A 13,341-nucleotide genomic window follows, 5' to 3' on the forward strand; every position below is an offset into this window, starting at 1 on the left:
ACCGCCTCGATCTTGATCAAGCCGCTCTGCAGAGAGAGAGAGAGAGAGAGAGAGAGAGAGAGAGAGAGAGAGAGAGAGAGAGAGCCCATCACTCTGCTACGCATATATGAAGAAGATTTTGGCCGACCCCGTCGCAATCTCCCATTTTCCATGCGCGCAGTTTCATCCGGCAGATCGTGTCGAATTCGCAGTCGAGCATGCACGAGGCATCGGCACCGCCAACTCGAAGGTCACGTGCGTGAGGGAGCGCGATATAGTCCCTCGCTCCCGGAGACACGTGTCTCGGGCACTTTGGCCGCATCAAGAGTGAGCGCGCAGAAGGTCGCTGCCCCCCACTCCGCTCCTCCTGTGCCGCGGGGTATATAGTACGTACTTAGGCGTATTATGCGTCCACAGCTAGAGAGATCGAGTGCAGTCACGTGGCTCCGCGTGTATTACCGAGAGACGTGAGCTTCCTCGTGTGAGCAGAGATTGATGCACCAGTCGAGCGGGGATTTTGCTGATTTTCCACAGCCTAGCCTTGTATATTAGCAATTATCTTGTTTGTCGGGGGTTTTTAAGTAGCTGAACTGAACGCTATTCAATACTGCGCTTGTTAGGCTGTATAACCTAGTTTTCTCTTTCTCTCTTGATGTTGTGCATAATTCCGCATTGTTTTATTGCGGAGGGTCAGACGGTTCATGCGCGCGATGTCTGCATGCGATAGATAGACGCGCAGTGTACGTCGTTATGTTTTTGATCGGGATTCGATGCAACAATGGAATACAATATTTGTTAATCAAACTGATAAATTACCGTGTAGAGATTATTAATTAGATATCAACTTACCGTGCATTTGCATTATTCGCGCAATTTATCAGCGCTTCGAACAATGCATGCAGTATATAACGATGATGATGATTAATAATAATAATAACTTATACTCTAATTCGAATGCATACGCTGAACTCGGTAAAATAAACACGAATCCCACACAATCGAATGCAATTTCTATAGAACGCATTATACGGCCCGACAATAATGCAGTAGCCTCTGAATTTTCGCAACTCATAAACAGAGTCATTTTTTACACCGAAGCCAACAGGCAGCAACACTCGCATTTATATTTGAATAAGGCGGTATTACGATAAATCTTAATAATACGCCGTTGTCATGACAGATGGTGCTTCAGCATTACCCAGACTGGCAGAATCGCATTTCCCGCGATCAAACGAGCGGCGGCGAACTCGACTACACGAGGATGATTATTATCGCCGCGGGGTAGAAAAGATCATGAAAAAGCCCTCGCACGGTATTCAGGGCACATATTACCGGGGGGGAAAAGAATAAACTGATTTCCGCTTGGCAGCGAGCGAGAGATGTGTCCTTGTGTGTGTGTGCGCTGCGCCTGCGCGCGTTTTGCCCTTTTTCTTTCTTTTTACAAATTGCATGCGCGCGCTGCGGAGAAACGTAACCATGTTTGCTCTGCTCTGATTGATACAGCCGTATTGCGCTGCTAATAGTCGGAGAATTTGCTGCGCGTGCGCTTTGTATTTTAGCATCACAGTAGTGAAATTATTAATTCGAAAGTTATGCTGAGTTCCGAAAGATCATTAATTAATGTATTTCTGTCTGTACCCGCGCGCGATCAGTAAAGATGACTTATGATTAATATAATTTAATTGTCCTTAATCATACGGCCGCAATCGGCGGGTAAATTAGTTTTCATCAAATTATCTTTCGAGAGACTTTAATTGCCACGAAACTTTCCTCCTCGATAAACGGAAAAGTTCAGATGGAGCAGTAATATTAATAATTATGTTGACATAATTCGCCGCACTGTTGATAAAAAAAATATTGCATATATATGTATAAGACTGTAGTGTGCTATCTCAGCTGGGGCTGTTATCCTCCTCTCTTAAAAAAATGATGGCCTTTGTTGTGAAGCATTTAATACGTGATTCTGATTGGTTGCTGGTTGGTTGCCTAGGCAACAAGATCAGAACCGCGCTTTAAATTCATAACCCTCAAATCAGTCATAACTCATAACCCTGGTAGAAATGTTTCAGGTGTTTAAAATGACATGTGAAAACCTTGATAACAGATAAAATATATGTAATAAAACTAGCAAGAAATTTTAGTAAAAATTAATCATTACCAAGAGTGTGTAGTATTACAACATGTGTATTGAAAAGTGGCACCCTAACCCTATTTAAAGTACTAATAAAGTGTGTGAATATTATTTAGTTTTTTTTTTAATGTCAGTGAGAAGTTCAATTAAATGAATAAAGAGTTTGAAGATATACTGTATCTCTGTGCCCAAAGTCGCCCTCGGTGAGGTTTGAGAAGTGAATTTAAAGAAAAGTTCAGTATCCGAGTCAGTAAATTTAAGTCTATCATTATACAATGCTCTTTGAATTGTAAAAAGGCTACTAGACAACGAAAATATGACACTGTCACTTCCTATGTAACCTAGAAATAGGTAACCTAGATGATGTTGATTTAACTGTTTTCGTTTACATTTTCACATCAAGGCTCATGCGAATTTTTTAATTGAGCAGGTCGAATTTTACTTATAGCCAGTTACGCAGAAACTACTATCTCTAGGACATTGTATTTCTGGTTTCCAGCGTATTTTTACATGGAGAAAGTGATAAGTATCTTAGCTTTTTTGTCAAGGCATTAATTACAATTTTGACTTTTAACAGTTGTGAGAGATTTTGAGACCGATACCTGTTTTTCCATTTTTGCATTTATTCTCATTCAAAAACTAACAGGTCTAAAGAGCTTATATTTTGCATATAAATTTTTTTTTGTGATTGTGAAAAGATATTTAAAGTTGAATCGACTTTAACTGTAAAACTTCTGATTTTGACTCCGACACTGATGTGAATGCAAACTCATGCTATACGACTAAATAATTATCATGAGTGTTGTAGTCGAACACAAAAGTATTTCAGTTAACGTTGATTCGACTTTAAATATCTTTCCACAATCACAAAAGAAATCTATATGCAAAATATGAGCTCTCTAGACCTGTTAGTTTTTGAATGAGAATAAATGCAAAAATGGAGTAACAGGTATCGGTCTCAAAATCTCTCACAACTGTTAAAAGTCAAAATTGTAATTAATGCCTTGACAAAAAAGCTAAGATACTTATCACTTTCTTCATGTAAAAATACACTGGAAACCAGACATACAATGTTCTAGAGATGGTAGTTTCTGTGTAACTGTCTACAAGCAAAATTTCATACGCTAAATTAAGAAATTCATATGGACCTCGATGTGAAAATATGAAGTAAGTATCTGTGTAAAATTTCAGTTGTATAGCTTTTTTATAATGCAAATAAAAGGCATTGTAACGATAGACAAACCCACTGACTCTTATACTGAACTTTTCTTCAAATTCACTATTCAAACCAATGATGACGACATTGAGCATTATTAATATATTTATTAAAAAATAGTTTTGAGGGATGTAGTAACAATAGCGTTTCGCTCTTAATACCAATATTTGCGCTGAATCGCGTTTGGCAGCTAAAACTGAATAATTTAAAAGAATCTAATCTTTCGCGCGCTACGAATTTTCTTTGTCTGCCGCTCGAATCACATGCAGTTGACACAGTTTTGTAAACAAAAATCAAATTTACATTCACGAAAAAAAAGAGGAGAAAAAAATACCGCTTCAAATTAAGCATGAATATGCAAAATTGCAAACCCACTTAGATAACGAATTGACAACATAACTCCGATAGACGCTATCATCAACTCCATTACAGCTCATTACATTTCTAATCGTAGCCTTCGCAAAAAACTATTCGACATAACCTCGAGCAAAACCGCGTGTGTAACAGTCCGCAGGAAAAAAGCAAACGTCGCTCTCGACAAAGAGAATGAAAAAAGAAAAAAACGTCCAGCCACCCAACCGACAAAAATCTCCGTGAAAACCGCGCGCGTATCGCGAAAGAGCTAGTCGCGTAGGAAAATTACGCGTAAACAAGCAAAGCGACGGCTGCGGCCTCGGGTAATTGTCACGCTCTCGAGCGGCCTGCAGCAGTAGCGCACGCGTATCCAAGTAGCCGGCTGCGCAAGCTAGCTAGCGAGCGAGAGAGAGAGAGAGAGAGAGAGAGGCACTGTATCGGTTTACCTCGGCGCGACCATAATATCGCACGTGGTTAAATATCTATCACGCCTCTCGCGCGCCGGTAATCGCCGGACGTTAAATTTCCCTCGTTCTCTCTCTCTCTCTCCCTCCCACACTGCAGCTCTGAGGCTACGGCCGCTGCTGTGTGTGTATGTAGAGTGCAGTAGTGGCGTAAACATGTGCGGTGGAGAGTGCAAGTGTGCGTGCGGGAGTTTAATGTGTGTTTATGCAGCGGCACATGCGGGACCGAGCGCTATAAACGCCGCTTTTAAAGATGTATTATGGAGGAGAAGGTGTGCGCGGTCTTTATAAGCCAGACTGTGTTGTTTCTGGATTTTTTTATCTTTCCGGAGGTCGGAGGCTCGTGTTTTGTTTGCTGCGTTTGTTTATTCGGCTGCAATGGGCTTTGAGATTGTTTAAAACTTGACGCAACGATTGGACGTCTGAACAGAACTGGAATATCATCTCGATAATAGTAAAACGATTTATAATAATTGCTTTATATTCCATTAAATTGTTTTGAACGAATATTTTTTGTCAAAAAATTTTTTTCGTTGCAGAGAGAAACACATTCGAAGCGAACACTGCCTGCATAAGAATGAAATATAAGTCCGTCCGTTATTGGACATTAAAATACAGTTAAAGATAATGAAGTCGTTAACCTGATTTTTGCATCTATTTTATGGCTGAGAGTTTTTTTTAACTTATGTATTGTTGATTTACGAAAACAAGGTTAAACACGAGTTAAAACGGATTGGAAAATCTGTATTCGATTTTTTTTTAAATAATACGCATCAACAAAATAGCTCATGAGTAATAGAAAAATGCAACAACTCTCCGTGGTATAAAATTTCATTAGATTTCATAACAGCGCTGAACTGGAGCAATAATGGCTTTTATATTTACTCGTCTGTGCAGTAAAAAAACTGTGAATCCATTGTACTTCGCATTCGGACCAAAACAATCTCACAGCGCGTTAACGATTGATAATCAATGGTTTTCATTATTTCCACATCGGTAATCGAGCCCGGCGGCGAGAACAGATCGTCGTTCTTCACAACAGAGCGAGCAGCGCCAATTAAATCAGTGACTCGATCATCATCATCGTCATCGTCGTCGGTCTAAGCCGAACTAAACGCCGCGGCCCGCAATATAAAAACCATTAATTACCACTCGAACGCGTTGTGTGCGTGTAATCTCTCTCCCACTTTATAATCGCATTTAACCTCTCGCCATTATGTACCTCCGCGGCTCTCGCTCTCTCGAGCCCGTATATGCGTACACATACACTCACACAAGCACACGTGCATTCATATATCAATGCGTCTCGCTCGTCCGCGCACACGGAGTATCACTATATACGCTTACACACATAAGTATCCACTTACCGGATGCCTGGCAGCTGCAGCCGCCGCCACGGCGGCCGCATTGATTCCGGCGCTCGGGTACATTTTCCCAGTCGTTCTCTCCTCCTCCTCCTCGCTGTTACTCCTCGCTTTTCTCTTCTTACGCCGGCACTCTCGGGCCGCTCCTCCTCCTCCCGACTTCTTGCTAGAAGGGAAATACACAGTCCTGCTCTCGCTGCTAACGCTTAGGATTCAGAACCCAGCACAACAGTCTCGTCGGCGGCGTCAATTATTATCAATCACGCCGACGTTCATAATATTTCACTCTTTACGTGTTCACTCTTGTTCACTTCGCTACACTCGACGCACGTATATATTTGCTATATACGCCAGAATAAATCCGCACCACTGATAACGACGACGATCCGACGGCTGAAAGGCGCTGTTGTTTTCCCGGTATACGGAATAAGCAGTGGCCACGCACTCTCGAACGAAGAAACGTCAGTTTCGACTTAGACAGCCTCGAGGGAGCGGAGCTGCTGCGCCACAAGACTCCAGCCGCAGCGGCACTTCTTGGGCGACTTTTTCCTGCCGCGTTGGAACGCCATCCGAATTCAATGCCCACGCGCACGAGCCACAGTCGAGTCTCAATCGACTGTCACAGCACCTCTCGATGGGCTTGCTTTGCTAGCGTGCTGTCGTACTTCACTTTTCACACCGGACTGTTTTACACTGTGCGCAGCCCGACTCCGAGCTTGTCTCGGCACGGCTAGGAAGAACGAACTAACTCGGCACAAATTGTCGGCGGACACACTCGAGCGATGGAAAGCGAAAGCCGATGCAGAGAGACGCGGCGCGCGTCTCCTCTTCGGCAGGAGAGAGACAGACAGACGGCAGAGCGCTCGGCCGATAACACAGGTGCCCGACGTTACCGACGAGTCGGAGGAGTGGAGCACGAGGTGCGAGAGAGCGCGCGCGATATTGTGCAGACGCTATCCTTGTCCTTCGCTCGGCTGCTGCAGCGAATCGGATGGTTCACCGCTGGGGATCGGCACTCGGCGGCGTGGAGTCGATAAAGCCGATATCGAAGCTTCTCCGGGGCGACGCCGAAAGCGCGCGGGAGAACTCGTGACACCGCTCACACGAAGCCAAGCGAGTGCGCTCGGCTGCACCGACGACACACCACTTTGCGCGCTGGCACTCTCTCTCTCTCTCTCTCTCTCTCTCTCTCTCCGAGAACGATCGAGTGGAGAGCAAGAGAGAAAAAGTGAGGTTATGTACCGCACCACTGCACACTCGATACGGAACCAACGCTGGCGCTCGAAGGCGACAACGATCTATAGCTGTATTAACGCCGAGGCTGCTGACGATTCGACTTTCCTGCTGTGGACGACTCGGGGATTGAAGCAGAATCACGTCGACGCGCTGTTGCGGAGCGGCACCAGCGACGAACCTCTCTCGGCGGCAGCCTCGAAGCGACTGACGGGCTGCTGAGTAGAGGGGGCAACTTCATCCCCACCTGGCGGTGGTTCTCTCGCCGCCGCCGCCGCCGTCACCGACGACCACGACGCCGCTTTTCTCCCCCCCCCCCCACCCGCTGCCCCTCTCTCGCACTTCTGGCAACACAGCGGCTCGCACACACAGAGCCTCACGTATATATATACCCACACACAGAGCTGACAGACGGAGAGCGATATTCGCGCGCCGCGCTTCCCCCGCGCGCCGCCGTGCCCCCGTTACACCCCTAACTACGCCGAGCAAGCGACGCTCTCTCTCTCTCTCGCTCTCTTTCAGCGCTCTTTATTGCTTTCTCGCTCCTTTTTTCTCTCGCTCGCGCTCTTGTATACACACGCACACACACACACAGGGAACGCCGCGCGCACACGCTTTCGCTGTTTATTTCTCTATCTCTCGCACACACGCGCGCGTGCTTTTTGTGCTCGTGCAGCGGCAGCTCTCTCTCTCTCTCTCTCTCTCCCTCTCCTCGCATACGTATACACATTCTTTCGGTGTACGGAGAGAGAGAGAGAGAGAGGGCGACTGCGTCCTCGTCGCTCGTACACTTTCTCTCGCTCTGTCTCGCTCCGGCGCGCGGTGTCGGAGTATTCCCCCGCCTCTGGTTCTTTCTCTCTCGCTCGCTCTTGCGCTCGCTTCTCTCTCCGCTCTCTGCGGGCTATCTCTTTCCCGACTGTCTGTCCCTCTCACGCTCGCTAGTTCGCTGCCGTGCAGGCAGCTCTCCTCGTGCGCGCGCGCAACCCCGGCCCCGGCAAAACTTCCATGGTATTAACCGGCGCGCGAGCGCGATAGCTCCTTTACAATTAGTCGCTCCGTTACGTAAAAGCCTGCGCCCTCTCTCTCTCTCTCTTTCTCGCGCGCTTAGCAGCGTAAAACGCGGCCACGAAAATCACGGCGCTTCTTCTCTTCTTCTGCTTCTTCTTCGTCTTCCGAGCGACGCTCTTCTTGCTTCCTTATTAAAACGAGCTGGAGAAAGACTCTCTCGGAGAAGTTGCGGGGGGAAACGCGCTCCGGATTTCCGCGCTCACTTCGACGTCGTCTTTCCTCCGTCCCAGCTCCTTCTTTCGTATACACACTCTAAGTACTCCTCTCTCTCTCTCTCTCTCTCTCTCTCTCTCTCTCTCTCTCTCTCTCTCCCTCTCTGTCTCTCTCTCTCTCTCTCTCTCTGCAGACGATCGATGCGCGCAAACGAAGAGCGAGTTTATCCTCTCTATCTTCCGCGAGCGGTATTTTCGCTCCGACTAATCTCGTTATAAGCGTAATTAATGCGCGAACCATTAACTCCCGGTTTTAGCGTATACATAGCTATAGAGGACGCGTGTAGCGCTACGCCCATAATACGCGTGATGCGTTTAAACCGCTTACGCGGAAATTTGATCTAGAGCCTCCCGCGCTATTGTGCAGTACCTGTATACACATAGACGAGTGCGCGTGGGGGAATTTTTCGGAATTTCGAAAATGGCCTTTTTACGAAGCGGGGAAAAAGTAATGGAGAGAGAGGGGAGAGAATCGTGCGTGTTGCGCGTACACATCGACGATATAATTCATGCTCGCCTGCTGTATGTCATTGACTAGTCGACGAGCGATCTCCACAATGTCGCGTGACGCATGCACACAGAAACGCCCGACGTGGTTATTAAACGCACGAACGCCTCGACACGCAGTCGCAGGCCCGAGCCGACGTCCCGCTTCAAGCTTCGACTGTGTTGTATACGTGTGCGCATATACATACAGATATATACTGTATCTCGGTCTCTCCTCGCCCTCGTACACATGTATATACCGAATTATCATTGCTGCCGCGCTGCTCCTCGTTTCACTTTTCTCTCTTTGTTTCTCTCTCTCTCTCTCTCTCTCTCTCTCCCTCTCTCTCTCTCTCGCGCGCGCGCGCGCGCGCACACTCGTTTACTAATTCTCTTTCGCTCTGAAATTTTCGCAGAGAAAATTGTGCAACTCTCTAATTTGAGTGGGAAATTGACTTAACTCTCGCGTGCGCGCATAATTACACTCCGTTTCGGAGTGAGTTTCGCTTCCCCCTTCGGGTTATTTCTTTTTCTCCCGCACCCCTATCGCCGCGCTTTTTTTCTAATTGCAGAGGGGCAAAACGCGCGCGTATACAGCCGTTCGAATACTTAACTCCTTATAAATTGCTGTTTTCACTCTAAGAAATTAAGCGCCCTGCTACACGTATACACACGCTTTTCGCTGTCTCATTCCGACAACGCTTTTCTCGGCGGCAGCGATGGGTCAACGCGCGTGGGAGGCTAATAAAAATCGGGGCTCTCGCGAGCGCGCGGATTTTGATTCAATTAAGCGGTTCTGGCTTGAATTCACGTCCGACCGAATAAGTATTACTGCGCTATAAGCCCGTTAATGCCGGGCTGACTGTGGCTGTAAATAGAGACGGAGATAGAGAGGGAGCTTGCGCGCGACGGAGATAGCGCAGAAAACGTGTACACAGAGGAAGGGAGCAACGAGAGATAGATATACACACAGTGGCGGTGGCGGCGGAGGCGGCAGTGTACAACAGGCGGCAGCGCGAAATTGCTTTTCTTTGTTCCATCTGCGCGCACACGCGGGGCAACCAACAAGCAGTGGTCTCTCTCGTGTAGGTATATCCACTGCAGCCGCTGTATGGTCTTTCTCTCTCTCTCACTTCGCGGAGAGCAGCGCAGCTACCTCTATACACATGCTCCGTGTGCGGCAATATTTTTATACCGACTCTCTCTCTCTCTCTCTCTCTTTCTCTCTCTCTCTCTCTCTCTCTCTCTCTCTCTCTCTCTCTCTCTCTCTCTCTCGCTCCTCCGACAACAAGCCCCGTATAGTAATGCGCGCTCGGGCCCGCGCGACGTGCATATAAACGTAAACTCTCGCTCTCTCTCTTCTACCGGCGCAGTGTATATCGACGAGCGTAAAAATACACACACGACGACGCTGAATTTTAGGGAGCGAGTCGAATATTCAGGAGGAGAGAGAAAAATATGCAACGCGAGGTGGTAGTCGCTCGCACGCTTGTAGTAGTAGTATAAGGTAGTGGGTATAGTCGGTCGTCTTCGTCGTCGTCATTCGCCTCCTGCGCGCATCAGTCGCTTAAAAGCGCGGAGAGCGAAACGACGTGATGAACATACACGGGTATTAGCCCCGCTCGGTTGCCTCTCTCTCTCTCTCTCTCTCTCTCTCTCTCTCTCTCTCTCGCTCTCTTCGTGCAGTATATATACATATATCCACTATATGGCGGCGGCAGCAGCAGCAGCTCCTGCAGCTCCGCGCAAACGTCGTGTTATATATATAGGTATACACCAGAGGAAAGAGATGTGTATGTATACAGACAGGCGCGCAGCCCCGAAAGTTTTTCGCAAAATGGCCGTCGTCGTCGTCACACGCGGATGTCCGCATAAACTCCCGCTCGCATGAGTATATCTATACACGCGTCTTACGTAATTCTCCGCCAACTCCTTCCCTCCCGTGCGACGCTCGCCTCCCTCTCTCTCTCTCTCTCTCTCTTTCGTTCGTGATTTCTCTCTCTCCCTCTCTCACTCGTACCGACACACACAGAGTTCGCGAGTTGGCCCACAGCGAGGAGAGCAATGCCACAAATATGGCGCCTCCTATTTCCTCCGACTCTCTACCCCTCGAACCCCTTCGCAGCGCAGCGACGAGCAAAAGTGAAGGAGGGAGAGAGAAAGAGACGAAGCGAGAAACTGAACGGCTGCTCGTGTTGGTGCAGCGACTCTCTCTCTCTCTCTCACACTCTCTACCTATATAGGGGAAGAGAGATAGAGAAAGAGAGAGGGCGAACCAACACGCGTAAAAGCCCCCCGAGAGTGCGAGTGCCTCGCGCGCTCGCTCGCTCACTCGCACACACGCCGACACACAAAAGACAAGTTTAATGTGTGCGCGAAGCAAAGCGGGTGGTAGATATATACCAGCGCGGCAGCTCAGCAGTTCGCTCGAACCGAGAGCGAGAGAGAGAGAGAGAGAGAGAGAGAGAGAGACGGCTGTATTGGTGTGTAGTAAGGGGTGCCCCTATGTGAATATCGCGCGGCACACAGTCCCAAGCAGTTTCCTACTTGATTGCCGCTATCGTCCTGTGTGCTTCTCTCTCTCTCTCTCTCTCTCTCGCTGGTGCAGAGAGCCATGTATAAAGGAGAGAGAGAGAGAGAGGGAGAGAGCTAGAGCTATACGGCGATATACTCGGTCCCAGTCCGCGCGGACTCGCAACTTGGCTCGCTCGAGTCGGCGCAGCCAATAGCAGGGCCGCCAGACGTCGGTCTGCCAATCACCTCTGGGATTCCCCCACTCGCCTGAACGACGAAGCGGCAAAGAGTCGAATGAAAGCGCTCGGTCGACCAATCCGCTCCGACGAGTTTTTACACTGACTGCCGCTCGTCGAGTCCGCGCGGACTCTGCTCTGCGCGCCTTTGGCCTCGTCTCCGCGCTGCTGTCGAGAGAGAGAGAGAGAGAGAGAGAGAGAAAGCGAGTGCCCCCATGGAATGAAGGTGCTATGCGAAGCCGCAGCGAAACATGAAAAATAGGGGGCTACACGGGGAAAAACACGGAGGCGGCCGGGAGTGATGGAAGAAGAGGGCGAAAGAGGGAGAAAGAGAGAGCGAGAGAGAGAGAGAGAGAGGACGACTATGCCAGGCAGGAAGAAGAGAGTCGAACGAGGTACACGCGGGAACTCGACGAATAAGGACGGCGGCGGCGGCAGAGTGAGGAGAAGAGAGAGAGACGCCAAGTGCGCTTTGCTCTGGAACGTATCTCGGGTGAATCCTAGGAAGCATTTTAAAGCGAGAGAGACACAGTGTGCTTTGGAACGTATCTGCTGAATCCTAGAAAGCATTTCAGAGCCGAGATCGGGAGAAAGAGACACGTGGAAAGAGAGAGAGGGCCGAAGGCGCATCGACGGATGAGAATGGAAAAGTAACATAACGAAACGTCGATCCCATTACCTGAAGTCCTCGCTTCTCTTGCTTCGACCTCGTTCTTCTTCTTCTTCTTTCTACACGTATTCTCCCTTCGTGCCGTATACAGGTATACGTAGTCTCTCTCTTGGCTCGCATGCGCACGTAGCGCGCGGAGCACGGACTGACCCTATAGCCGGTCCTTAATCCAAGAAGGATTAGAAAAGCCCATTGTCATGCTTCGCAGCTCGTGTGTATACACGCCATTATAATATGCACGTACACATACGCGGTAGAGCCGAGCTATAGACCTCTCGCGGGCCGCGCATTGTATCCGCTGCTTTGCATTCGTGCACGAGAGCGATACGGCCGTATAGGTGTGGAGAAAAAAAAACGCAAACTCAACCTTCGGCGCTCTCGCGTGCTAGAGGTTCTCATATATACGGGTAATCACTGCGCGCTCGCCCATATTACGTTTTCTAATTGTCACGGTGTGCGTACACATACCGTCGCGAATCTCTCGCGTATACTTAGCCGTGACAGCCTGTCTTAATAAACGGACGAGTGCGCGCTTTGAAATTGTAATAGGATTTTTTACGTCGCGCGGTAATTAGATTCGAACTACGAGTCGCTTTAAGAGCCGCTGAAACGCTGAGTTATTATTTGCCGGGGATTGATACGTCCCATTCCCGCGAGCGAGCGCTCGTAATGACTTTCTTATTGCGACTTCCTGCTCGCTCCGTTTAGCTTTATTACGCGATTGTTTATTTGCCGTGTACTACAGGCTCGTTGTTAAAGCCGACTTTTTGCCCCAGCTCGTGTGCTATTGTCCGACGTGAAAAATCCATCTTGCAAGCTTTGTAAACGATGGAAAAAGAAACTCTCGACGTCGATAACATGTTTTCAGTATATAAGAAACAAAAATAAAAGGAAAAGAATTAATGGCTACATTGTCGGTCGGAAATTATTATACTCGAGCTGAAACGGAGCGTATAAAAAGCCAGGCAGCTATTTTATCAGAAGTATTTCTATTGCGTGTCTTCGTTAATTATTTCGTTTTGCTTAAAATTCCATCGCGATAAATTAAAAGCGTTCGTCGCGCACGTATATTTATATCATAAATGCGTGTATAGTCAAAGCTATGCTCACGCGCTCTATAATTAGAATTTAAAACCTGTTAAGGTTTATAACGATGACGTCGCAGACTGTGTGCGCGTGACAGCTCTAAATTCGACAGAAGTATAAAACAAGCGAGAATTTATCCTCCGTATGAAACAGCAGCCGAAGCTATAGAGAGGAGATCAATTATTACCGAGAACAGAGAATCAGGCGAAAGAAATATGTGCCGACGAAAATGGGGCCGCGGCATTTTTCTCCGAAAAACAATCTTTCAAAATTACGCTACACGTGAAAGCCGCACACGAGGGGAACCCGAGAGCAGAGTGCTGTGCTG

General features: G+C 48.0%; 1 protein-coding gene across 32 annotated transcripts in view; it reads right to left on the reverse strand.

Annotated features, from left to right (window-relative positions):
• LOC100121268 (protein groucho) overlaps positions 1 to 13,341 on the reverse strand; it is a 136,031-nt gene that overhangs the window by 98,899 nt on the left and 23,791 nt on the right. For 11 of the 32 annotated variants that reach the window (XM_032597092.1, XM_032597085.1, XM_032597091.1 and 8 more), the window contains exon 1: positions 5,512 to 6,958. The exons of 20 other annotated variants lie outside the window; for them this stretch is intronic. In XM_032597092.1, the coding sequence (XP_032452983.1) occupies positions 5,512 to 5,574 (63 nt within the window). In that variant the 5' untranslated portion in view covers positions 5,575 to 6,958. Of the gene's footprint in view, positions 1 to 5,511; positions 6,959 to 13,341 lie in introns of those variants that run through there. One more of the 32 variants, XM_032597095.1, reaches the window with a different exon arrangement.

The sequence above is a fragment of the Nasonia vitripennis genome, chromosome 2 (assembly GCF_009193385.2).
Source record: "Nasonia vitripennis strain AsymCx chromosome 2, Nvit_psr_1.1, whole genome shotgun sequence".
NCBI lineage: Eukaryota > Metazoa > Arthropoda > Insecta > Hymenoptera > Pteromalidae > Nasonia > Nasonia vitripennis.